General features: G+C 50.5%; 5 protein-coding genes across 5 annotated transcripts; 2 read left to right on the top strand and 3 right to left on the bottom strand.

Moving 5' to 3' along the window:
- Positions 1–2,367: 2,367 nt before the first annotated feature.
- Positions 2,368–4,284, bottom strand: L3040_002460 (uncharacterized protein; the record flags this gene model as incomplete). Its single annotated transcript, XM_007289633.2, has 4 exons — positions 2,368–2,813; positions 2,860–4,018; positions 4,080–4,121; positions 4,183–4,284. 4 exons carry the CDS (start codon positions 4,282–4,284, stop codon positions 2,368–2,370), a joined length of 1,749 nt encoding a protein of 582 aa, XP_007289695.2.
- Positions 4,285–8,185: 3,901 nt separating this feature from the next.
- Positions 8,186–8,828, top strand: L3040_002459 (uncharacterized protein; the record flags this gene model as incomplete). The annotated part of the gene is made up of 6 exons (XM_066155563.1): positions 8,186–8,264; positions 8,350–8,386; positions 8,466–8,475; positions 8,532–8,541; positions 8,598–8,622; positions 8,702–8,828. The coding sequence occupies 6 exons, from the start codon at positions 8,186–8,188 to the stop codon at positions 8,826–8,828; spliced, it is 288 nt and encodes a 95-aa protein (XP_066012556.1).
- A 4,798-nt stretch (positions 8,829–13,626) lies between these two features.
- On the top strand, positions 13,627–14,799 carry L3040_002458 (uncharacterized protein; the record flags this gene model as incomplete). Its single annotated transcript, XM_066155562.1, has 2 exons — positions 13,627–13,895; positions 14,157–14,799. The coding sequence occupies 2 exons, from the start codon at positions 13,627–13,629 to the stop codon at positions 14,797–14,799; spliced, it is 912 nt and encodes a 303-aa protein (XP_066012555.1).
- Positions 14,800–16,913: 2,114 nt separating this feature from the next.
- Positions 16,914–18,696, bottom strand: L3040_002457 (uncharacterized protein; the record flags this gene model as incomplete). The annotated part of the gene is made up of 4 exons (XM_066155561.1): positions 16,914–17,788; positions 17,850–18,456; positions 18,531–18,541; positions 18,630–18,696. The coding sequence occupies 4 exons, from the start codon at positions 18,694–18,696 to the stop codon at positions 16,914–16,916; spliced, it is 1,560 nt and encodes a 519-aa protein (XP_066012554.1).
- A 1,912-nt stretch (positions 18,697–20,608) lies between these two features.
- On the bottom strand, positions 20,609–24,429 carry L3040_002456 (uncharacterized protein; the record flags this gene model as incomplete). The annotated part of the gene is made up of 4 exons (XM_007289637.1): positions 20,609–20,694; positions 20,743–22,626; positions 22,759–24,180; positions 24,324–24,429. The coding sequence occupies 4 exons, from the start codon at positions 24,427–24,429 to the stop codon at positions 20,609–20,611; spliced, it is 3,498 nt and encodes a 1,165-aa protein (XP_007289699.1).
- Positions 24,430–26,824: the final 2,395 nt, after the last annotated feature.

The raw sequence follows: 26,824 nt of genomic DNA, 5'->3' as shown, positions 1-26,824 counted from the left end.
AGCCCGTCGATCGATTTGTGCGAATGGGCAGTGGGACTTTACTCATGGCACGGAGTTTGGGATGGATGATCAGAGGTCATCTTAGTATTGGAAGGTATTTTCCGGATGGATGGGACGATATCGACTTCGATGGATTACCGGACGATGGATTGCCTTTCCAGCGCAAAAGCCAATTTTATAATTGATCTGGGTTGCACATTGCTCTTTGTTCTCCGGAGACAATTCTCAGCAGTACTGCCTCAATACAGACCTGTCCAAAGTGTCCAGCACAAGCACAACCATGAGGGGTCAGGGATTGCAGGCTGTGGTATCGGAAGGACTTTCGAATTGAGCAAGTGCTCAAGTGCGGTGTTCCGTGGTTCGGGTGTGCTGTGGGAACTTCTGAGCGCTTCCTCGACTTTAGATCGATACCCTGCGTGGCTTGGTCTTTTCATTCCGGTTTGCTTACAAAGGGATTCAAAATCCCGAGTTCTAGTGGCTCTTGACTCCAAAGAGTGACTTGAGATGGCAAGTGCTTGGTTATCTAACTTCAGGGCGCTGGCCGCGTCAGCCGAAGGGCAAAATTATCAGATGCATCTGCAATGCGCGTTAGGATTACTTTCTAAAGTCACGCATTTTGCACCGCACATTGAATTAAAGGTTCGTATCTCATCGTGTCATCATTCGTAAAGCCTTTCTGAGAGCAACACCTCGCAGAGTACTACATACCTTGCAGAATACGTCCCAAAACTGTAACTGGTGCAACTGTGCGCGCTCGGTAAAGCAAATTGAAAGCGCTGCAGTGTACAAATTCGAAAACCCCAGGCATCTATCCGCCATTCGCCATCCCTATCCCCATATCACAACCTATCCATTCAAAGCTAAAGCACGGAAAGCAGAAACCCCTTATATTCTACATACATCGTACAACTATCCTGCGAATAAACCGAATGCGTAGTTGAGTGTCCACATCAAGGCAAGTCGTCTGAGCCGTGTATCCCGGCCTCATCGTTCAAGTTGTTGGCTCTCAGCAGAAATCAGGCTTCCTCCCGTCTCATTGACAGGTTGAGTATCAAGTCTTGAAGGTGCTCGGGAGCATTGAGAAATGCTTGACTTTCCCTGGCTTCTAGGAAAGGATGCTGGCCAAAAGTATACATAGGCGAGAACGGGCGGATCGCCCCCGAAGAAAGTTTTCACACATCCGTCTGAGACTTTAAATCTGCACGACGGACAAGTAGTGGTAGTACGAAGTGTGTTATCCGGGCTGTAGAGTTTCCTCACCACCCCCCTTCAGACAGGTCTCGCCAAACACGGCTCCGCGGCAGAACATCACCAGAAGCGATCGCTCGGTGTTTCCGTTCATCATCGGGGGGGCCCCCATTTGCACCTGTACGGGAAACTTTAGTATGTCTTCCGCTAGAGCTCTTGCGACGTCGAGGAGCATGCCAAGGAATACTGACCTCGCACATCGGACAGTTCCTTGCGGTCCTCCTCGGACCTCCAGCGACGCTACATCCGGATACTTGAATCCCACAATGCCTGGCGTGACCGGTCTTGGCTGCTCTCCATGACGGAGAGTCGATCAGACATAGTTAGAGAATTGCATTTGCTCATATGGCAAGAGCAGCTTGTATGAGCGTAGATATTTGTTTAGGGCATATGCGGAAAAACCAAGCACAGTAATAGTAGAAAGAAAGAACACGCAGCTCAATATATATTTGTATATATATTTACACTCTATGACAGTCCTGCCCCGGCCCGGCGCCTTCTTCGGATTCACACTCGCTCGCGTGGGGAAATATCCCGTCTCTCCAACAAAGATTGATCAACGCACTTCCCTCCCGCCTTTTGCTCTAATCTCAGTCAGATTGGAGTCGCGCTGAAACATATATTTGCCAATTTGCCACAGCTCTGGCAGTACAGGAGACAAATCCACCTCGTCCCTTCTGACATTGGGAGCCACGGATCCCAAGCTCAGCTGCCCCAGGGTTGAGATTGCGAACATGGCAACTTTTCAAAACGCTCACGGTTATGTGCATTAAATTCCCGAGTCCTGTCACCAAAGCCAGTGAGTGCGGCACGAAACTTCCAAGCTGCGGGTGCCAATAAATTTCATTATGTTTTCGTCCAGGGGTGGATCGGAATATCCCTTGAAATATGTGGCAAGTGAAAAGATGACCCTGCCGCTTCGTGAGGGCTGTTGTTGATCTCGGCCATTTAGCGTTGGCGATATGGAAATATGCTAGGGTGGAACTACCACCGCTGCCTCTCTTGCTTACAATGAATGATGTGACTTTCGGATGAGAGAATCGAGGAAAAACATAAGTTAGTCATTATCGTTAGTAAGTCCAAGTCTACCCAATTGGCCGGCTATGGACAAAAAAAAAACTATGGTGACCACTCCTTATAGCTCTTCTGTCTCTGCCTCGTGTTCCAGCCCAACTTCCCACTAATACTTTTCACCCAGTCTTCGGATCTTCGTCCCTGCTGCATGACAGTGGCGAACGGATACCGACTAGCACTAATAGTCACATAGTCTCCCGGCCTCAACTCCACTCTCTCCCGGCCATCGAAACTCGCCCAGCTGCTGGCCCGGGCATCGTAAGGGACTCCAATTCGTAGCACGATGGTGTCGGGGAGAATAATGGGTCGGAATGAAAGAGTGTGGGCGCAGATTGCCGTTACCAAGATGACTGGATTTTCGGGGTGGCAAAGAGAGCCGCCAGCAGCGAGATTGTAGGCTGTAGAGCCGGTTGGGGTGGCGACGCAGACACCATCTGCTTGCACTGATGTGAAGTGCTCATCGTCTCCGAAGATCTCGGTGGACGACATTGCTATGGGTATCAGTAGAATTCGATTTAGACAATTGCAATTACTTACTTGGATTTGGGCCACGGTCAACTACGATATCATTCAAGATTTCGTACGTACCATCAGGTCGATGTGTTCTATCGTCCTCTCTTTCTTTTCCAACCAATTCTTCTACCAGATCTCGAGTCTCATTCGAATCATCGTCTTCCGGCTCGCCTCCCGTTCTTTGGCTATTCTCAATCGCCGTTCGCCGCCGCTTTTGGCTCCTCATCACGGTTCCTTCAAAACGTAGCCTTAAACTGATGGTGACGCCGTCCCTGAAAGCTCTCTTTAAAGTTTCGGGGAACTCATCGTAGTCGAACTTCGTCAGGAAGCCCACACTGCCCAAAGCAAAGCTCAAGACCGGTGGGACAATTCGTTGGAAGAGCCAACTCGCGTAGAGCACGGTACCATCTCCGCCTAGAGTGACTACGAAGTCAAATGTGTGTGGCCGTGTCCTACACATGTCATTCGACCAGTATCGCAGTCGTTTCTCGACATTTGCCTGGTCCTCTTTTAGAGACGCATAATTCTTCTGCATTTCCTCTATTATGCCTTTGGCGTTGAACTTCTTGTTATCTCGTAGATTGTTCTCTACCCAAACAATGTAACGGACTTCTCTGTCTGGACTCAGCAGCCAGTTGACCACTTCTCTTGTATTTCCGATCAGAGTCTCGTCATGCGCCTTAGTGAGAAGGAATACCGTCCGGACCTTGAGCTTTAATCTGATGCTTCCAAGCCGTTTGGACAGTTCCCTCACTCCCCAGGCCATATCGGATAATTGCTTCTTGGTAAGAAGCCGGCTGTGCATTGCATTTGGATCCTCGCCCGATTGTACCTCGACATGGTCCCCGTGCAAATGATTGGCCTCGATTCTTTTCTTCCAAGAAAGCTCATCCTCCTGGCCCGAGACATTCTCATATTCGCCAGAACTACCACACTTGCGCTCCACAAGGGACTCGTCATGGGTGTCAATTCCCTCCACAGCACTCCCTATCCTCTTCGTTGCCAGAGTATCTGCGATGCCATCCAGAGCGCCACTGGAGGAGCCACCATCCTTTCTTTGGCTTTCGAGCAGGCCATGCACGAAACACTCGATATTCTGCCGTCTTTGGAATATGTGCGCAGGGTTCTCAGAGCTCACAAGGGACGATTTGCGGCGGTGGTCGTTTTGCTGCTGGAAGACTACCTTTATGCGTGCATTAGTTTATGTTTAACCTGGAATGACAGCCTTGAGCCAACAAATATACCTCAAGAGCATGGTTGTATTCGTCTGAAGCACTTGAGCCAAGCTATTGTTGATGGTTAGCAAGCAGCCCTCCGATGATGTACAACTTGGCCTGGGCCACCTACATCTTCTTGCGGACTGAAAGGGCCCGACCCATCATAGCAATGGCGCTCTGGCAGGCTGATATGGGGAGGAGATGATTGCGGCATTGCTGATGCGTTGGGCATCACTGTAGTTTGTCTTTCACTTCGAGATTATCGCATCGGTTTGCCGATTGTGACGCCGCTCGCCAGCGCTAACTCAAAGCAAAGTCGTCTATTGTCCATTCTGTACTTAATTCTTCCACTCTACATTCCCTCGCCTTATATAAGCATCGTATGGCTCTGGTTCTTTGTATAGCTGAGTCAAAGGAAGAGTATTATTATATTCTGCTGAGTAGGTAGAAGGCGTGGTTGCGAACAGATGTGCATCGCTGTCGACATCATAGTGTCTCCATATATCTCAGAGTACCCTACCACAGGACCACTACCACCACCACCACCACCACCACAGTTCTAGAAACTTTATCGATAAGCCGATAAGCCGATAAGCCGACCCCTTTTCTTCAGTTCGTATCTATCCCACTTTTCTTTCTATCTACGTAGTACATGCCACTTATGGGGTCTCCATCCAAAACTTTCGGAGCTTCGGAAATCAACGAAGAAAACAATCCTGCGACATCATACATGACATATCCTAAGGAACAAGAACTCTACCCTCGACGGTATATAAGTTCCCTCGTAATGCTCTTGCGCACTACGCGCTGCACCAGGCCCAGGCGTGGACATGGACGCGGCATTAGGCAAGTATCGGTATTGATGCTGGATTCGTATCCAGCGAAGATCCACCCCGCATCCTCGGACTGCTTATCTCCTTTCGCCCGCGGCTCCTCTTGCTAATCTACAGAGCGTCAAAAGCCTCTCAGATGACACAAAGAGTCTGCAAACCCGTCGGCGTCGCCACAGCGGAGTCGTCACAGGATGCCTTGTTCTGATCGGATGCCTGCCTGCTTGCAGACTGGATCCCCAAGATACGAATACTTACAGCCTAGACAAGACAGACACAAGACACCCCTCGCATGTGGATGAAGTAGACAGATCAGCATGGCATATCATTCGCATAGCCTGTGTTTTGTGAAATGCTAGTCAGACCGCCTTCTTCTGACCTTGAGCGCCGGGGGAAGCGCCCAATCCAAACAAACCAAAGCGGCTGTGCTTTCAGTCCTTCGATCCTGTCGTCGTACCTATTGGAATGCACCGTTGGATCCATCCGCATAATCACCATGTCCATCTTCATCAGCCCAGCATGAAGTCTGTGATACCTGATACCTGATACATATCTACTGCTTCTGAGGCTTGTGCTCTTCCATCTATCCTAGCAGACGGTCCGCTCACCAAGCACTACAGTTCTTGTTGTATGTACGCAGCTACAGACGCTGTAGCCAGCATTTGATATCGCCGCCTGTTTCTGGTGTCAAGTCGGGTCCATAAGCTTGCATATGGGACCAATCCTACAACATACACCAGACTACCTGGGAGGATGAGATCACTACGCCGGCAAATGCTATTGCCTTTTTTCTTTTTAGCGACCTATCATTTGACAGTTAACTTCAGTCATTCTTGGTATCATCGCCTCTTAGAGCGTTAACTTCCCAACGTCTTGATTGTTGCGAATACCCGTCCGTGGCTGAGTGCCACTATTATCAGCTGAGCTGAGCTGATTATGGAATCAAGTCATGAGCATTGGACTGACGATTTCCCGAACAAGCATGACGGTATTACATGCACATATACGTTAAAGGAGATCAAAGCAGGTCAACGGAGATCAAAGGAATATTTCTCGCCCGTCCATGGAATTGTAAAGACCCAACAGGGCCTACAAGCCAGGATCCGGAGCTGTTATCTAGTTCTTGACTCTCGTGCAGCAGCCACGTACTACGTCCCGGGCGTAAGTATTACCCCTCGAGGGTAGATAACCAGGGGATTTAAAGTGGAAACTTAACATTTGAGGCACCCTCGAGGGGTAATACTTAGGCCTGTACCGTGGGTACATAACTCCAGCACGACGAAATGTCTGAGTTTCAAACGCAGAACCCGGATAATTGCATAATTTATCTCTGAAGGATTTGGTGCTACAGTCACAGCGAAATCATACTCTAGCGTACCTTTCATTTCGACGATATTGACTTCATATCGGGCCGGCCTCAGCATTCAACAGAATTCCACCCTTCCACCTTGCATCATCCAATTTGTATACTTCAGCGGGGTCCGCTAAAAAAAAATAATCCCCCCCGCAGAATGACACTCGTCCACCAAGAACTCTCTCCCAGGTCTCAGAGCAAAGGGAGTGGGGCGGAAGAAATTTGTCGCGGATTTTTCTTACCACATCCTCCCTCTCTTCAATCACATCATTCAAGTGCAGGCTTGTACTCTACCGGTACTTACAAGCTACTACTAGTATCTTGTCATCCCCAGCCTCCAGGTTACTGCCGCGCAAGGCAAGGAGGCTCGATCCAGCGGCAGCTTGCCATACCTCTAGGTCTGCCGTTCTTTCCAAGATACTACTAGATGGGTTTGCCTACGCTCCAACCACACGAACCGTCATGCTCAATTCTTTCCGCGTCGGAAGGATACTTGGATGTTGTGCCAGTACCTGGCTTGAGTTCCTGGATTGTCTGCTTCCGAGCATAACTGGCGACATGTCATGTTGCCTGCAAACTCGGAAATTATGCTCTCTATCGTACCGGTACTACTAATTCGTTGGATCGATCTCCTGGAAATAGATATCAAATGACCCGGGCTTCGGGCCATGAAAAGAAACCGCCGAAGCCGCGAGCCACTGTCGGGGAGCGAAGCAGACCCTGTCAAGTGGCACGGTGCAGCTTTGGCAACCATATGTTTCACGAGCGCTATGGCCAAGTCGTTTGCATGGAACGGAGCCTGATCCCTCACCACCGGTGGACCGGTGGACCGGTGGAGAGCAAGCAGAGCGGTTGCGATCATCTTCGACAAGAAAGATCAAAGAGTATAGGTTGTCATCGTGAAACCAGAACCTGCATGCAATGTGTTGGGAGGTGGCTGATAACCAAAGCAACAAGGATACCGTGCTCGAGGTTTGCGACGGCTCGTTAATCGCTGGCAAGGACCCTGATGAATATCATCTCCGATGGAATTCTCAGCCCACAGGAATCAATTGTTGTACTCCTTCCTGATTTGTAGGAGCTGACTACCAGAGCATACACATTTCTTTGAACTCGCTAACAACTGCTTAGGGGATTGGAACAAGAAGACAGGCCCAGAAGCAGGTGCACCCGCTGTCGGACTGCCTCGTCTTGCTGCAGAAGGAAGCAAAAATCACTCAGTCAGCTGCAGGTAATCGATGAACAACAACATCGAGATTCCAGCACTGGGCTGAGTCCGTGCCTCCCGCCTCACACGTCTTGGCATCACCAGCCATCGTTGTTGGTTGGAGCGAGGAGAGTTTGATTTTGATTCTGATTCTGATTCTGATTTTGATTTTGATTTTGACTTTGACTTTTGACATCAGGAACGTGGGCCGGCGCCGTCTCGTCTCAATGCAATCTGCAGCCTTGCGCAAGGATCATGACGGAGATCTAGATAGTAGGTAGTACGGAGTACTAGGTACTCCTTCTCTTACTCTGTCAGACGACGATATTGAAGCCGAGGAGGACACGTGGATTCCTCGTCTCGAAAACTCTTCACGATCCTCTTTTCATTTATTTTCCCTTTCTTTTTCTTTTTTGACTTGACGGAATGTGGAGAAGAGGCATCATCTATTTACAGGACAGAAGCAACTCTCAGGGCAAGGAAGCCCTCCATGCGCCCTGTCGTGCCGGGCGGGACCCAGAGAATTCGGGTATTAGCTCTCCGTACTTCTTCTCGGCGACATCCAGCCAATTGGCTGCCAAACATGGATCAAATCCCTGTACATTTATGAATTGTGATATCGCGTCTCGCAACGCGGCCCTACTCCGTAAAATCTCAACTCAGCTTTGGCCCCTGCCACAACTAAATGGGTTAAGGAGAAACATCTGGGATCGTCAACAATCGATAAAGCCGTGACAGGGCCATGAAATCGTCAACCCAAGTTTCCCTGGTCCATGCAATGACTTCTCCTGGCCGGTCTGAATCAGAAAGAGCAATTCGAAGTAAGTCGAAGCAACCCGAATCTACAGAACTTCATTACCCAGTCAAGCCAGAGTACAAGCTGTTTACTTCTAGAATTTGTCACAGAAGTCTTTGCCGAAGGGTGGCTTGTACTCCATATGTTGTGCGTCATTGCAATTTACTACGTAGTATACCGTGCAGAAGCGGAACCTCGATTTATTTTCAGCTAATGAAATCTCTAGGTCGGTTGTGGTAGTATTCATCCGTCCTTCGTAAGGGCACAGGCCCACTGAGGCCCTTGTACGTAGTATAAGATAGGTATGCGCCATCATCAAGGGCCCCATGCAGACCCGAAGCGCTGATTTGTTTCCAAGGGAGCGGCGACATGTGGGAATCAAGGTTTGGAATTATTACCCTACTTAGCATTCCTTACTTACTACGTAGTACGTAGTACTATACTTACAGAGAAGAGTTGCAGGAGCATCGTGAATCCAACGATGAGAAACTTTCAAAGCATCCCGCGGACGGCCAGGCTCTATACAATTTATTACATTATTCGGGGAAGAGCGAGCTGCTGCACAAGAAGGTCAATCAATCACTTCTAGACCATTGCACCTCTAGGATCGGGAGAGAGACAGACGCACTGGCTCTCGCTGGACACCTATTCTACTCCTACTACAATTGCCAGCACCAGATCAACAGGAGATCATCGGATAGCCATCTGCAAAGATGCCATCTCGGCAAAAAGTACTGTGTGCTTCTTCCCAATCCCATCTCGCCCTCGCCCACACGACGGACGCATGACTCGACGTGTGTGATGGGGTTACGGACGGCAGCGGGGGGGCAGTGGTAGTACGTAGTATGTATCATGGGCCATGGCCTCGTGTCCGCTTGTAAACATCATGGTTACTTATTGATTATTACGGATAGCAGGGATCAGTGCGCACTGCCAACTCCTTCAATTCGGGGCGGGAGGGAGAGGGGTCCAAAACGTCTCCGTATGATTTATCCTTCGCCTCTTCCGCCGTAATACCGCTTTTACGGGACGACGGTTGGAGTCCGTGGGGTTCATGGCGCACGTCTGCTTTGTTCTGTTTGCCAGGGGCCCGGCGGTATTATCTGTTGCATGCCGAGTTATTGTTATTACTTCTTATTAGTACAACTACTGTAGTACAGTATGAGTGCATTACAGGGGGCTATCCCCTCGCTCCTCTTGCCGCCGCAGGGCAGAGAGTCCGTTCTAGTGCAGACCAGACCAGACCAGATCAGACCAGACCAGACCAGGCCAGCTGCTCACAGCATTATCGCAAGAAGGTCAAAATCAAGACAAACTGGACGACTTGCAGTAGGGAGAAAGGAAGAAAGGAAGAGCGCTAACGAGAATAATGTGCAGCTACGTAGTACTTGTAATATTATATTAGTACTTCGTAATACTTCAAACTCGGTCTATTTACGTAGTACGAAGTAATCACTTTAAGTTCCACAGTAGTGCAGGTAAAGTTGAAGTAGAGCTGCGAGGCACCGATCCCAGGCGGATACGTACTCTCTTTAGGTTCTCTTAGCGAAAATATGTTTCCGTTTCTGTCAGTGTCTGACTCTTGACTCTGACTCTGACTCTGCCTCTGCCTCTGCCTCTGCCTCTGCCTCTGCCTCTGACTCTGACTCTGTCTTTGTCTCTGTCTCTGTTTCCGATTCCGCTCTTGTTTCTTATGCTGTTTCTGCTACTGGGTTGTGCTCTCTATTCTTCCGCCAGGCAAAAGTCGTAACAGTACATCTATGCGTGCGTTTCTGTATGGAGTATATACGTAGTACAACTACTACGTAGTTGCTCCGTAGTATATACTCCGTACGTACAGTAGTGTGTATATTTAGTGAAGGAATGGTGGATGCCGGCATGCAACCTGAATGAATACCCTAGTCCCTGTCGCTGCTCCTGCACTGCACTTCATCTGCACCCTGGAATTGGAGACACCCGGAAGCGAGAGAAACCCTACAGATAGAGTTCTTCTTTGACGATCCATGGACTTGCCAATCCGGGAACTAGGTGCTGGGAGGAATGTTCTCTATGTGGCCCGGGAATGATAAGCCGGCCGGCCTCAATTTGCCTGTCTGTGTTCAGCTCTCAGCTCTCAGCTCTCAGCTCTCAGCCCTCAGCCCTCAGCTCCACTCAGCCCAGCTTTCGTTCCCGCTTCGTACAGCAAATGAGCTCTGTCCGTCGGGACAGGGACAGGTTTGGTTATAATACCTGCTTAATAATGCTCTGCTTCCAACTACCGTAGGTAGTCGTAACTACCTACTCGATCGAGAACAGTAGAGAGGCAGCGGGAGCACCGTCAATCGATCGATCGATCAATCAATCAATCAATCATCCATCGCCTTGCCCGACCGAGTCTTGGATGGAGGAGAGGAGCGGAGGAGAGGGAAGAGAAGTTGGTGATGTGTAGGTATGTGTGTGTGTGTGATATAATCATTTACTACGATCACCCCCTCGCGCCTTACTCTACCCACTCCCCTCCCTGACCGCTTTTCACTCCCAAGCAATCGCATCTACAGTAATAGTAATAGTAATAGTAATAGTAATAATACTACTTACTAAATTACTACAACTAGGTAGAAGTACGTAGTACTTTTTTAGTTGTAAGTAATTCTCCATTTATACTATTACTTATCTTCGAAACAAGCTCCGAGCACTATTCTACCGTACTTACTACTACTACGTACTAGTACTACTATGTACGTACGTATTAGTATACGAATTTCCTTATTACTCTGTACAGACTACAGTAGACACCCGGTCGCGCCACTTATCATGTTCCATGTCCATCTATCACTCCTCCATCACCCAACCCCGTCCCACGCCTGGGGCGCTTTTGCCCCCACCTCCACCTCCACCTCACCTCCACCTCCACTTCCACCTCCACCTCCACCTCCACCTCCACCTCGACCCCCAACCTATTCCCTGCCCTTCTTCCCTTTACAAAACCAACCAAAACTATTATCTCCCCCGTACAACTCTGCACTTACTCATACTCTTACTTCGACCGAACTTACTAGTACAGCACGTACGACAACTCTTTTACAACTACTACAACGTACCTTGCTTACGCATCCACCCGCGGGAGGATGTAGCGCTTGGCCGTCGAAACTCTGCAACTTGCAGGCCCAGGGGCTCGGTCTCTACGTATAGTACGTAGTACTACTACTTGTACGGTACTTTGACCGCCAGCAGAGCCCATGCCATGCTATGCCATGCTATGCCATGCCATGCCATCCATCCCCAGAAGAAAGCCCGGCGTGTCCTCCAGTCCTCCAGTCCTCCAGTCCTCCAGACCTCCAGACCTCTAGAGGCGCCCGCCCTTGCTCGTTCGTGTGTTCCATATGACACAGACAGCATACCGGAACTCTAAGTCAGTTGCAAGGGAGTATCCATATTTGTGCTTTCCACTGTCTAGCCTTCTTTGATCTAAAGAAGATCTATTTACTACTACTTTCCCTTTTAGACTCCGCACCACTTTTCCCCTTACCATTTACTCCCCTGAAGCCAGGAGTTACTTATGATTAACGATGTCCAGTGGGCACTGATATAAGGCTCATCCTTCCTTCATTCACAGCGGAGCCTTCCTCTCAACATCCCCACGCATATTCAAACGCACTCACCCACCACACGATGATGAACACAGCTTATGGAGGAAACCCGCTGGGATACAACACCCTCGAAATGTTGCTGGACGATGTTTCTAAGCAGATGGCCTCGTCCAATCTCGCTCGCTACCCTCGAAGCTCAAATGGACAGCGGCCAGGTGCCTCGATGCGTGTAGTCAAGCCAAGCAGTGCGAGCAATAGCCCCAGAGGATCAATAGGAAGACGGCGAACTGTGATGAGTGACGGAGCACATCGAAGGAGGCTCGCCATGATCGAGCAGCAGAATGCTATGGCCAGCGGATCCCTCATCTCAAATGATGGACAACGACTTCCTGAACAACGATCGAGACCTGTGAGCTGGCACCCGGCCTCTCGCATCTCTCCTCAGCAACGATATCAACCAGCATACCAAATTCCGATCAGCGACTGCAGCCATTTCCAATATTTCGACCATGCTGCTCACTCGGGCAATGCATCCCCCGACTCACCATTTTCTCCTCTCTCAAGGCCATTCAATGGGTATGAGCAACCACAATATACATACCACGACCATACTCCCTCCTTGCATTCCTCGAACTCGGGCTACTCGGTTAGTCAAATACAACAAGAGCAACAACAACAACAACCACCACATCATCATCATCATCAACAACAACAACAATACCAAGAGCAGTTCCACAGGAATTTGGTTCCTCTGTCAGCAGAAGACACCGATCCAATCATGTATTCCCACTGCGACTGGAACAACTTCGCGAGCCACGCTTTCGAGAACTCTTCGACGACTCCACCCACGCCAGAAGACTTTCTTCCCACACAACACCCCGAATCTACCTTCCCAGCCACAGAAAGCATTCCATACCATTCCCTATCACTCTCGGAGCCCGACTCGGATGGAGAGGAACTGATCGGCATGGGTCTCTATGATGCACCCGAGGTCATCAAAACACCTCTGCCAAATGATTTAAATTGCTATCGGGGGCTGATGATGAACGGCTGCACTGAAACCTGCGCTCGAATAGTCGCACCTACTGGCAAGGGCTTGAAGCTCGAGGAGTCTTACGTCCCTCCCCCAAGCGATGAGGAGGAGGATGGTGATCAGGATGGTGAGGGAGAGGATGACGACGAGGCGCCAGCACAGGCTTCGGTTTTAGAAAGCGGATTTCTCCCCCCAAGTCAACCTCATGCGACTGTCACTTCTCAGGGGTATTTTGGCCCCGGATCTTTATAAGGGTATCGAATTTCGATGCAACCTTCCTAGTATGTCTTTATTTGATTTAGCGTGGAGTTGGGATATGGGTGTACCAGGATTGGAAAGATCGGCTCCGCAAGCGTGCGTAGATGATAGTAACCCAACTGAGGTGGAGATGAGACTCGCACAACTGTGCGTGCATCATAAGAATTGAAACACATTCCATAAATGCTAGTTCTAATAGCGTGTATGAAAGTGATTGGTCCAACTGTTAGTCGAACATCGATTACGGAGCTTGACTCATTTAGACTTTCCTCGCTTCGTCTAAGCTCCCGCAGAGCCTCATATCTTGGCACCAAGGAATTTCAACCTCGTTCGCTCCGTCTGGCCCTCATCTATCAAACCATACCATACCATAGTAAATATTAAACCCTCCCAACTCCTCTCTCTCTCTCGCCATTCACTCATATATTCTCATTCCTTCTCCCCTTTCAAAGGCCAGGTATCGTCGCCACCTACCCACCTACCCACCCATCCATCCATCCATCCCTCATTCCCAACGGCCAACGGCCATGGTCCAATACGTCATCACACCCTGGCGCCACGCCCGCGATCTCCTCGCCGTCCGCGCAGATTTCTATCCCGGTCCCCGCAGACAGGACTTGGACGTAGTTAGGGAGCGGCGCCACGCCGCCGCAGCGAGGGTCGCGGTGTGGATGCAGCGGGGTAACTGCCCGCACCTGGTGGAGAGCACAGCGCTGCTGACGGCGGCGATGCTGAATGATGGGAAGGGGAACGCGACTTACTGTGTCAGGGCGGCGTATGCGGCCGCATTTTGTAGGTGGGTTGTCGGGGTGAGGGGGTGGTGGGGTCAAAGGGAGTGCTTTGGTTCTATTCTTGGGATGTGTGGGACTTGAAGAAGCGGATGGTCTTGATGGTTGTTGCGTTCTTTTGTTGACACTTCTCCTAAGCTGTGTGACATCCAAGCGCAAGACCTTGGGTGTTCGTGGCCTCGGAGATAGTTGGTCCACATACAAGTCCCTCGTCCACATCTCAGCACTGCCCAACGCGTCCAACTAGTGAATCAAGCTAACGCGCGCAGATTCGTCACAGGTCTCCTCGATAGCCACCAAGACAAGCGCCGGAAGCTGAGCATGTACTCAATCGCCAAAACCATCGGCCTACCCGCGACTTACGTCGAGCTCCGCCACCAGGTCACCCACGAAGAGCTACCCTCACTCTCCAAGCTCCGTACCGCTACTCAGAAAGCGCTGCACTGGATATGGGACTACTACTGGGCCAAGCTCCCAGACGCACCCACTCCTCAGGAAGAATGCTACGTGTTCATGCAGAGACTCTTCGAGGCGAGAGCCACACCGTTCTACGCCGCGCTGGAGCAGTCCTTGGACAACTGGGCTCCAGAGCAGCTGCTGGAGGCGCTGTGGGCGGTTGACACTGGTGGCGCCCCGCTCTTCTCGGGGGGGCTGGGCGATTCCTGGGAGCTGCGAATCCAGAATCGTATTCTGAAGGAGGAAGGGGCTCTGCTCGTTGACGCATCGCCAGGCGGGGAGGTCAAAGCCGTGAGTAGCATCGAGGAGGTCAGAGCGGAAATGGAGATGATGAACAGGGAACTGGATGCTGAGGATGTACGAAAGCCCCAGGAGGCAGCCGGCCATCCTGCCAAGGGTAAAGGCTGGGCGTTATGGGAGGGTCCCTGGGTACCGAAACCGATTGGGACGATCTGAGCCTAAATGGATAGATTGTTTGTAGAGGACGCCATTAGTTAGTCCTTGTTGGGTGTTTTCTTTTCTGGTTTTTTTTTTTAGGGGGAGCCAAGCATTTCCTGATGCGAAGAGTTCCCGTCGATAGAAGTCAGTGGCCGCGGCTGTGCTAGGCATGGTCGTCGACCTACGTACTGACCGCGGGAGCTATTCGATGACACTATTAGTGTTGGTCTAGAGGATCCAGGGCAGAGAGTCCCTCCGCTCCGCCCTTTCTAATGATAAGATAGATCGATATCCATTCATCCATTCAGCTAGCTAGCTGCCAGTGACGACAGCTTCTCTCAAGAGGCTTTGTATCTCCCCCCCCCCCCCCCCCCCCCCCCCTTTTTTTTTTATCTTCTCCTTTTCTTCTCATTTAATTTAATTTTTTTAATTTTTTCCCTGTAGACGAGAACTCTTACAATTTATTATAGGTTTCAGTAGTAAGTCAGTAAATCAGTAGGTAGGTAGGTAGGTAATAGTAAAGAAACGTCTTGAAGATGAAATGGTTTATTGAGTATATCAGTATGAGTATGATTATCAGGTATCAGGTATCAGGTATCAGATTGGACTGGACTGGACTGGTTCACGAAGTGGGGGGTAAAGTACTTGAGAGTTGTGTTGGTCTTGATGGAATTCCTCCCTCTCTCCCTCTCTCCCTCCCCCTCTCCCTGCCCTTGCGATGTGCGAGAGAATTAGCTGCTTGATGTTTTTTGTCTTCGTCGTCGTTACTATTGTTAATATCCTCAATCGCCTGTTTCCCTGAATTTCAATCCGAAAGAATTGACCCGACCGACTTGCGTGTCGCAAGTCGGGGCACACCACCCCGGCGGGACGCTAACACTCGCTCCTTCATAATAGATATCAAAATCAGCCCACCATTATTACATCGTAATTTATTTTCCGTATGCACAGATGCACGATATTAAGGCTGATATGGATCGATCCATGGGATCTTAATTATAAAGTTGTTATTCCTTTAATGTGTTGTTGGGGTTACAGGTAATAAAAATAGTGTACTTTTGATATGTATGTATGTATACCTATTTTTCGATCTTGGTGATGCGTAAGGTATATAGGTATATATCAATCAGAATTGCCGCGTGAATACCTACTAGAATCAGCGAGGAAACACGAAAATCGGACTGGTAGGTATTTAAATCCGTCCAAAGAATACGGGCATCACTATCAACTTTTATTTGATGATTAATACATGTCGTACTATAATAAATCAAATCATTTTCTTTTCGTTCGATCTATGTGACGTTTTTTTTTTTAAAAAAAAAAATTAAGGTTGTGGTTGTTACGATATTAGCAGCAAACAAGTGAAATTTGAATTATTCAAGACGGTTTTTGACCATTTTTTTCACTTCATTTAAATGTATTATTAGATTACCACAAATAAATGCATTTCTATAATTTTAATTCACGTTTGTAGAGCAGGTTTTTTTTTGTAAAGCATTTAACGATTTTTTCTTTTCTTCTTTATATTGATAGTTGTTGTTTGATAAGTGGGATACCGTTACTGTCCCGCCTTGGTTGTGCCGACCTGGCTGCGCCAGGTCGAGATTTTTTACAAATTAAATTCAAGGTAACCGACGATTAACCGACGATTATTTGCTTGAAATATATATATATATGTATATATATATTTGTGGGTTATCATTGATTGATTGATTGATTGCAAGGTAAAAAGGTAAGGTAGAAGGTAAATAGTCGGTGATTGTCGTCGTTGCGGTGTGGGATTGTTTCAAGGGAGCGAAGGGAGGAGGGGAGGGGAGGGAGGATTGATCGATTGGATAGATAGATGGATAAATGGATGGATAAATGGATGGATGGATGGATAGATAAAAAGGAATCGGCGTGGCGTTCAGGTTCAGGTGTGACGAAAAAGAAGTCATTGATCTACGTAACAGACTCATGAAGCTACCCACCAGCAACCAGTCCCCAGAGGCAAATTCCCACGCCAAGTGGATTTCTTACCCCTTTCCTTCCACCTCGCTTATCCCCATTTCCGCCGTCGTTGAAAGTAAACAAACAACAGCCCCATAACCGCCACAACCCCATACCCCGCAACCCGTACCATACCGCCCGTCTCAAGAAACACCCAGACTCCTCTTCAACAACCGAATCTCTGTCCTCCCCATCACATCCTCAGGCAGATCCCCCTTCCCATCCTTCCCCCTCCAGAAGACGCCGCTCACCGGCCCCGAATTATCGGCCCCGTCCTGGTCAACCGCGGGCTGGACCAGCACGTAGTTGCCCAGCGCCGGACTGCGGTAGAGCTTCCCCTCGGCGGTGTTATCCTCCGTGGCCCCCACAGCCTTCTTGAGGACGTTCAGGAACTTGCCGACGGCCGACCTGCCGACGACTTCCTCGAGGCCTCTCCCGCCGCCGTCGATCCGGACCCGCACGCATCGGTGGATGCTCTCGCCTGTGCCTCTCAGCGGGACGCTCGTCTGCTTGCCGTTCGCCGTGTCGACTCTGTGGTAGCGGCCCAGGGTCCGCGCGCCGGGCAGGAGAGCGTTGGCTAGGGTCACGGGGTCCATTACGAGGGACGAATCGTACAGTTTGCCGAAACCCCATGGCCGGACGGGCTCCGGTTCCGAGGCGTAGAATCTGTTGTTCAGGTCTTGCACGAAGTCGAGGTAGTCGGGGTTGAAAGACAGGATGCCGCCGTCGTGTTCTTCGAGTTGGGAAACCATCCACGCGAGCGTGATGTTGGAGATTCCGGCGTCGGGGTACGAGCCGCCGATGTTGGAGTGAGAACCCGGGAACCAGCATTGTTTGAGCGTTTTGAGGTGGCCTGCCTGGTCCGGCTCTTCCCACATGGTTGGGGTGAAGAGGTTGCGACGTTCGTCGATGGCGAGGGCGTGGAAGGCGTGCTGGACAGCTCGTGGAACTCTGGTGTTGACGAATGAAAAGGGCTTGACGTTGTCGCTGTCCCATGGTATTGGGATTCCAAGAGCACCTAGATAGATAGATAGATCAACGAATATTTCCTCCCGCGAATGGAGTTGGGGGGAACTCACCAACAGTGTCCCAGACTCCCACAGCTCTGATGGGCATCCCCCATCTCGTCAAGCCCTGCTCAATCAAGGTATCCCGGTACACCTTGTCCGTGAACGCAATCTTCCTCCCATACTCCTGCTGAAACTTCTCCGCCACGTCCTTGTACGTAGCCACGAACCACAGGCTCTGTTGCCCCTCCACATCCTGCTTCATCCAGTCCCCAAAGATAGCCCAGAAGCTCTCCATGCCCAGCTTCGTCAACAAACCTATGTCTGAAATCAAACTGGCAATCGCGCGAGCCGTGTAGGCCCCGCGCGAGAATCCCAACAGCACAATCTGGTCCAGCGGCGTCGTCACGTCGTCAAGCTCCTTCTGACTCTCTGGGTTAAAGTTGTTCGCGACGAAGGCATACGCCTCGCGGATGTGGTTGCCGATGTCATTGCCCGTGAGGCCGCCAACGACCATGTCCTGAAGGTTATCGGTGCCGACACCACGCTGGTAGAAGGCGACTTGAGTCACGCCATCCGAGTCGCGGTGGTTGAGGGCGCGGATGATGCGCGTCACGTTAGTCGGGATCTGGGCGGAAGGTGGCGAGAAGGGGGAGGTGTCTACGCCCATGTCTGAGTTCTGAAGGGGCGTCAAAAAGGTGCCCAGAGAAGTGTACATCCCCACTTGGAGATGGGTCTCGCGGTGATACTCACCTGCCATGTTCCTGTTCATCCACCGATCAATCGATCATCAGCAACGAGTCTGTCTCATAACTAACACCAGTACCTCTGGCCTCTGGGAGGTCTACGAACCATCACACGCAACAATGAACTTCCTGCCCACGGGTCGCTCGCCCGCCTTGATAGTGGAGGAAGCCATCGTAAGTACTCAAAGACTAGGCCAACACGTAAGCTGAGATTTGAGATATGAGATTTGAACCAGGCAGGCTTTAAGCAATAAGATGAAGAGAGAAAGACAGAGAGAGAGAGATGTGTATAGGTAAGTAGAGTAGGAAGAGGAGATATCTCCGTATTAATAGCACGACTTTTCAAGCATCCACCGGGCCGGGCCAAGGCAAGCTCCACCTACTCCCAAAGTCAGTCTCGTCTGGGCGTACGTAAGCAAGCATAAGTTCGCCTTTTTGGATGCGGAATTCGAAGTGAAGGAGCTCTCTTCTCTCTCTCTCTCTTACTTTCTCTCTTCCTTTCGCCTTATCCACTTTCTTATATCCCTTTCTCTACCCGGCTCCAAACAGAACAAAGAAAACGACCCCTCGCACACAAGAAAAGGAGGGGTAAAGAGGTAGTAGGTAGGGGAGTACAAGAAAGTAAGCAAGCAGTGGCACCACCCTTCAGTTCAATTCAGTTCAGTTCAGCCCAGCCCAGCCCAGCTCAACTCAGCTCAGCTCAGCTCAGCTCAGCCCAGCACAGCTCTACTCAACTCTACTCAACTCAGCTCTCCCTCAACTCAACTCACCTCAACTCAACTCAACTCAACTCAACTCAACTCAACTCAACTCAACTCAACTCAACTCAACTCAACTCAACTCAACTCAACTCAACTCAACTCAACTCAACTCAACTCAACTCTACTCAACTCAGCTCTCCCTCAACTCACCTCAACTCAACCCAACTCAACCCAAGTCAACTCAACTCAACTCAACTCACCTCACCTCAACTCAACTCAACTCAACTCAACTCAACTCAGCTTACTCGCAGCGTAGAGGACAAAACAACTTCTCTCTGGGATGGCCAATCACACACTGGCATTCATTGCTCACTCATCTTTCGGTCCTTTTGGAGCCAGCCAGCCAGCCAGCCAACCAGCCCGCCACTGCTCTCGGGCTCACTAGCAAAAGCCTCTGCAGCAGCGAAAAGCAACATGAAAGTAAGCCTACGCCCCGTAGACAGCCATTCATCCCATTTCCATTCCCATACCTCATTCGCATTTCCACCAAAAAACATTCCATCCAACCATCCCATTCCATCACTCCCCTTTTCCTTTCCCATATTCCCCAACCGTTCCATCCCCTTCCCTTCACTAAAGCCCAGGCACTGTTGAATAAAGCCCCCCAACACGCCCCTGCCCACCGCCCCCCAATTCCCAATTCCAGTTTTTGTGTAGTTTCATTTCCACTCCATGAACTCTGGGGGGGGGAAACACCCTCCATCGCTGCGCCAAAGAGCCATCAAATGTCATTTATCTTCGTTAGTCGAGAAAGTTAAGCAGGCGGGAGAAACCCCCCCCCCCCCCACTTCCGCGCCAGGACGCCCAAGCCAAAACACGAACCGAATCACAACCATCTTCAATGCGCAGATACCGTGCAAGAATAGAGGAGAGAGACGAGATGCAGACCCTGCAAGGCTGTCCAATAAACTTCCAAGAGATCAGAAACGATCGTTTGAAGGCGATGAATTACTGCTATGCTTCTGATCATCGGTGAGTACGACGGGGACTGCGGCCGAGAAGAAGGCCATGTAAGGTCTGCGCGCCTCCACTCATCCCTTGACGTAGGAGAAAGGAACTTCCGCAGACACTCGAAAATATCATAATCGTAGAATCGTCTTCGGGGAAAAAATGCGCCATCCGCCGCAAAGAAAAAATTTGCCGATCAAAGTACGGTTGTCCGCAACTATGTACCGTGGGATAAATACACATTGATGAGAGTGTGGAGACCCTCGGTCGTCTGAAATGTCGTACTTTTTTACAGAGAGATGCTTTTGGTGTATGCTTTTCGATCCCGTGTTTGCTTTTTGAAATCCCGTTGTATCACAAGTGGAAGTGATCGCTTCTACTCACGATGAGCTACTGATTCCTCGGCCCGTGCTCTCATATGGTTGGCCTGTGTTTCCAGACTGCGTGCCATGAGGTGAGTGACTATTTCTTTGTTAGCAGTGCTCCCGGAATCCATGTCGCTAGACTTACCAGGCCAGATGGCGGCCCGATCCAACATGTAGGCCGTCACCTTCAATATTTTTCCTCCGTAGCCGCAAGCCTCGGCCCCAGGGAGTCGTTGCGTACTGGCTCCGGCTCTCGCAAGCTCGTAATTCAGCTTGATCTCGGCTCTGTTCAGCACTTCCTGGACTTTGGTGAGAAGCTCGGAGTCCTCCTCGTCCAGCAGCATGATGGCAGGAACTTGGGTGAAGTCAATATTGTCTCTGCCGAGTATCCCCAAATAGCGCCCGACCCGCTCTTGAACAGTTGCTGTCCACTCGGCGAGGACCTGAGCACAGTCAAATGCGCACATGGCCGACTGGAGTGGGAGCTCCCGGGAGGTAAAGTCTGCAAACGTGACACCAAGCTTGTTCGACATGAGGAGGGAATCCGCAGCATAGAAGGCAGCTTTACGAAGGTGTTTCTCTCGCTTTGTCGACGATACTGGTGGGGACGTCGAGTAGTTGCCATTGGCTGGTACTCGGGTTGCCTTAAAATCGGGAGAGGAATCGGACATGGGAGGAGAGTCAACAAAGACAGAGCTAGTGGTGGACATGTCAGAAGGGTCTGTTGATTCCGAGTTGGAGTCTGGCGAGTGCTGTGCGTGCTGAACAATCTCGCTTCCACGCGACAGCTCTTCCGCCATTCCGTCCCAGTCGCGCTGCCAGAACTTCTCCTTTGATCGAGAGAGGTTGACAAAGAGCCGAACGTATGCGAGATCCAAGAGAGGGATGCTATCAGCGGAAAGCGGCCCAAAACCGAAAGGATTGGGTCGCTCTAGACTGTGGTTAGGGTTGCTGGCCCATGCAGCTTGCCACGCCTTGAGAGCCGGCTCGATATGGCGATGCATCTTTTCAGTCTCCTCGTTGGTCCAGACTTTATTGTGGTGTCGCTGCCGTGTCTCCCAAATGTAGTTGTGGAGAGCGTTGATAAGGACTAGGCAGCCGAATGTACTTGGGCGAAGATTGCTAGCTGGGAGCTCCCCGTTCCACTGCCCATTTCCCATCTGTTGTTGCTGCTTCTCACTGGTCCGCAACAGCTGGCTCAACGAATCGTGGAAAGTGGCTTGATTATGCTTCGCCGTAGGAGCACCGCCTTGGGCATAGAAGCTCCGGGCGGTGTCCGCCGTCCACAATTCCTCATCGCAAGGAAGATCAAGCATGATCTCGGAATTCGTCAGAGCAGGCGTATGGTTGTAGGCGGAAACCAAGAGGCTCGATAGGATGAATACCGCGTACAGGGTTCTCTTGCGCTCCTCTCTGATTTTCCAAGTGTACCATTCCTGATTCTCGTCCAGCACTTCCATCTTGACCCCATCATGATTCCACTCGCCCGGCGCCCCTTCATCGCTCATATGAGTATCCTGGCGGCTCTGGCCTTGCGGAACGTCGGGTTTCAGCAATTCGGCTGCTCGAGCGAGGCTGACCAGCGCTGCACAATGCGTGCTCGCGATATCTCCAGCAGTCTTGTCGCCACAATTGTGCCCGTATACCACGTTCAACAACATAGCTTGGACGAGCCAGACCGGGGTATGCACTGAGACCTCGGGAGATCTGGATCCGCGGTCGATGCTGGCCTTTCGGTGATCTGCCTTCCTGACATCGGCCTTTCTCCGATCCTCCAGATACAATTGGATCATTTTCTTGGCTGACTCGAAAAGGTCCTTCGACTGAACTTGCTCCATCTCATACAAAGCGCCGATGGCTGCCATTGAAAGAATGAGACATCCAGTCCCCCCCATGAGCCCGGGATTGCCTCGGCCGTCGGCCGTATAAGATGGGACCGCAAAAGAAAGAGTGGGTATGTGTAGAAAAGGTAAGTGGGGGTGGAAGTATCGGATATAAGAGCCAATGTATCGTTGGAGGTCATGAGTGCCTAAAAGGCAGGGTCAGTACTCAGTACAATCAATTTGGCACAGCGGAGATCATGGCAAGAATTTTGTTGTGTTGGCATTTCATTCATTTTTCGGAGATCCAGAATCAACGCTGGAGATCGAGCAAAACTCACTTGGAAGATTTCTGCTTCCATCGCTGACGCTCGCTGATCGTCCCGGGAAATGAGGAGATAGCGGCGAGCTGTTCGTTGTTGTAAACGAGTATTTACGTCCGCCAAACGGGGCGCCCTGCGCAAGCGCAGCCATGAGAGATTGGCGGGTAAAATCCGTGATTGTGGCCAGAGGTGATAAGGAATTCAGGCTACCGTTCATAGAAATTGGTGTTTCTGGCCCAAGGTTGATCAGTGGATGAAAACCTTGGGTTGTGATGCCGGGCATTACAGATGGACTAAGGGAGCTCATGGATGGTGGAGGGGTTGAGAAGTAGGCATCGTTCGGATTCTGCGAGAGGTTGTGTTCAGACATAGCGCCACCGTTCATCAAGTCATGAAAATTTTGATTGCCCAGATCCATGGGAAACTGATTGAAGTTCACCATAGCAGGTGCCATCATTGACTGGTTCCACAATGAGGCCGAACCCGCTGTTTGATTCGACCCATCCAGCATAACTTCGCTAATCCCACTCTGACTTGCGGTGCTAATTGCAGATGGGGAGGATCCGTCAATGGCATTCTCATTCCCGTCTTGGAACGATATCTGCTGTTGAAAGCTATTCATCCAGTCAAAGGTCTCATCCGTAGTCTGATTAGCCGACAGGTCCGAAAAAGCTTGGAGGTAAGGAGAAACCGAGTCAATGGCCATGGACTGCGGAGAGTCGCTGTAATGCAGAGCGTTTGGGTTGATAGTCGAGCTGGGACCAATCGATAGCCCTTCCACATCCCATTCCGGGTTGACGAGGTAATGGAAATCCGGGGTGAATCCACCTGCAACAGGAGCAGTCCTCAAGCCACCTCCAAACTCACTGTTACTGAAGGTGTGCGTTTCCAACTTTGGCAGGCTGTGATTCACGCCTCTCTGTCCAAGCGCTGCAGACATCCCACCGAAGTGGTAGTCATTCTGCATCGGCAGACCCGCGAGACTCGGATGGCGGCTATGAGTGGGAGCAAGCCCGTTTCGAGCAACATTGACATTGGCAGCGGCCATGAGTTGCATATGGGCCCCATCGACATGGCTTATGGTATTGGCTCTTGGTCTCATGCTCGCCGCTCCATGCCCAGTGGCAACGGAGCACTTTCGTGCTCTCCCAGGCCCCGCTGTGCTGCTCGCAGCACTCTCTCGGCGGTTTTTGGGTCTCGAAGAAGGCGTAGTTGTCATGTGGAGTTTCTGCTGGTGCCGCAGTAGCAGATCCCTCCGCGCGAAACATCTTGCACATTCCGGACACTCAAAGGGCTTCTCTTTAGTGTGTGAGCGCTCGTGGCGCTTGAGATGTTCTAATCGAGCAAAGGATCGCTGACAGGTACCGCATACGTGAGGTCTCGGCTTGTCGGTCTTTGGTGGGGGGAAGTTGTTGGCAGACTTTGAGTTGGAGGCAATCCCTTCAGAGCGAATTAGCCATGGGAACAGCGGTGCGTAGGACAAGACGAAAGGGAATTCCGTAGCTCTCAAACACATCCATCGGTCCATCCATCACACCTTTAGTGGCGCAAGAGCGCGAGTGGGCATTGCTTTATTGACATACCATTTTCAGCATTACTCAACCCACTATTAGTCGCAGTAGCAGCGGAAGACGTTGCGGGACGCATGACGAGCGGCTGTTGTTCATGAATTGCTGCTTCGCTCAGCATCTTCTGTGGCAGACGAGGTTGTGCGAAGGAAGGCCGGATCTCGGATTTGGTGGTGGCATGCTACAGAAACGGGGATCTCAACACTTCGGCCTTCTGTGGTTCCTGGCGTGGAAAGCAGAGCGATCGTGGGCGATGGTAGGTTGAGAATGGATGGAGAGTTTGACTTACGGCGTTCCCAATCATAGGTCCCGACAGGATTGGAGGGGTGGGGTATGCGTTGCTCCAGTGGCTATCGCTCCCGCTATGGGACCACGCAATCGCCGTTGCAAGCTCTAGCCGAATCAATCAGATCGAATCTGAAGATGTTGATCCGTCCAGAGAGGCGAGGGTGCAGTAGCCGTGAATGGGAGGAGGAGGAGGAGGATACCCATCCAGCCCGTCCGAATTGGCCTGGTAGGTATGTGTATGTGAATTGTTGACGTGAGCTTTGTTTTGCTCTTTGACGGCGATCAGCACAAAGAAACCGGACCGGACAAGACTGGACAGGACTAGACAGGACAGAAAAGGAACGATAGAGAAAAGACGACAGCAATAGAGAATGTACTCGAAACAAATTCACGACTCTGTATTGAATGTTGTGAGTATAGTGATTGACTCTACTTTGCATGTTGCAGGGGCACTAATCACACCCTACGTAGGCAAGCCGCTAGGGAGGGCATTAGGCCCTGACTAAGCTCAGATTCTGGGAATGAGCGATAGCAACGGCTCTGAACTAGTTGTAGGTAGTGGTAAGGAGTAGGACTTTGCTTCAAAGCTGCGCTCCGAACCCAAACCAAAAGCACCGGCCCCAAGACAGAAGAAGGCAGGATCCCCCAGCCGAAGATGGAGATACCAAGATGCCGCAATGGATTTTGTCGACACCAGTATCCACTCTCCTACTCCTACGGGCTGCCAAACTCGGTCACTAGCTCTACGCCGAAACACCAGGGCGCTTGAGGGTACTCGAGTTAGGTAAGCGGTGGCTGACCGGCTCGAATGGAAGTCGAGATGGCAGGGCTGTTTGTCGATGGAGCTGGAGCTAGAGCTAGAGCTAAAGCTAGAGCTAGAGCTAGAGTTAGAAAATTAATCGGTATCTCTCCTATCATAGGTAAGTAGATAGGTACCATGATACCAACCCCTTCGACGCCACTCGGGGTCTCGCTTCGAGATGGTGGGGCTCAGTCATACATAATACAACTTCAAATTCCTTTATCCATCTTACCGCCGCCACTTCCATCAGTCAGTTTCACTCCCGTCCGTCTACCGGTACCTATTTACTCCTGAGCATTCGCTGGCTGATAAAAATGCGAAAACGACTTAAGCACGGCACCCCCTTTCTTGCCAGCTACCCACCCGACTTAGATCTGCAGAGGCGGAATTGGCTGTGCGTTAAGCCGTCAAAGCTAACAACTACCTACGGAACTTCTACGGAGTACCTACGTACGAGTAGGATCTTCTCTCCAACGCGGCGTCGGTCCATTTTAGCTATATAGTGAGTGCAGTGCAGTGCAGTGCAATGCATTGCAGTGTAGTAGTGTAGCTACCCCTGCCTGCACTGCATCTACTGTTCACAGAGACAGAGCCGAAGATATCCTTCCATCTGACTGCAGAGGACAGGTAGGCCCCGAGAGAGGACGGCAAGGGAACCAGGAACCAGGAGTCAGAAAGAACCGAACGGAATGGATTTCCAGATACTCATTTCGTTCCCGCTGGGCCTCAGCCTTCCTTCCCTTGGTCTGGCTTTCTCTCCAGATGATATATACCGGTACTGATAACTTTCAGCTATACAAAGTATGTTTCTCCGTATGTGCGAAGCGGAAGTGCGACCTACTAGGTAGATCTATTGCCTCGTATTGCCTCGTATTGCCTCGCACTGCCTCGCGTCGCCTCGCCTCTTCGTTACTTATGCGCCGCGTGATAAGGTACGAAACGCACAGGACTTGACCAAGACCAGACAAAACAAAACAAGACCCCACCAGACTGCGGCCCATTATGCATCATGCATGCATGTACGGAGTATTGCCCTCTACCAATCTCGGCTCAGTCTCTGCCCGGCGGCCCAGCTACTACTATGTATTATGTACGGATTACAATAGCAGCGAGAAGCTACGCATCCATTCGTCTTGTGGACGACGATAGAAATCCACATTTTCCGGGGATGAGTGTGGAAGTTCTGGGGTCCCTTTGTTTTTTTTTTGTATTTTTTTTTTTTTTTTTTTTGTATTTTTTTGTATTTTTTTTGTTTTTTTTGTTTTTTTTTCCCCCATGAGTAGCAGCTGACCGATATATAGATCATTCATCATCCATGATCCATGGGTTTCGATGGAAAGACGAAAGACGCGAGACGGATGGACCATCAATTAATAAGCGCCGCCACCAGAAGAGTAGGTACCTTACCTACAGTAGTAGTACTTTA

The sequence above is a fragment of the Drepanopeziza brunnea genome (genome assembly GCF_022702325.1).
Source record: "Drepanopeziza brunnea f. sp. 'multigermtubi' strain 214-2 chromosome Unknown ctg3, whole genome shotgun sequence".
Lineage (NCBI taxonomy): Eukaryota > Fungi > Ascomycota > Leotiomycetes > Helotiales > Drepanopezizaceae > Drepanopeziza > Drepanopeziza brunnea.
Note: the sequence above shows the minus strand (reverse complement) of the source record. Positions and strands in the feature narration are given on the sequence as shown.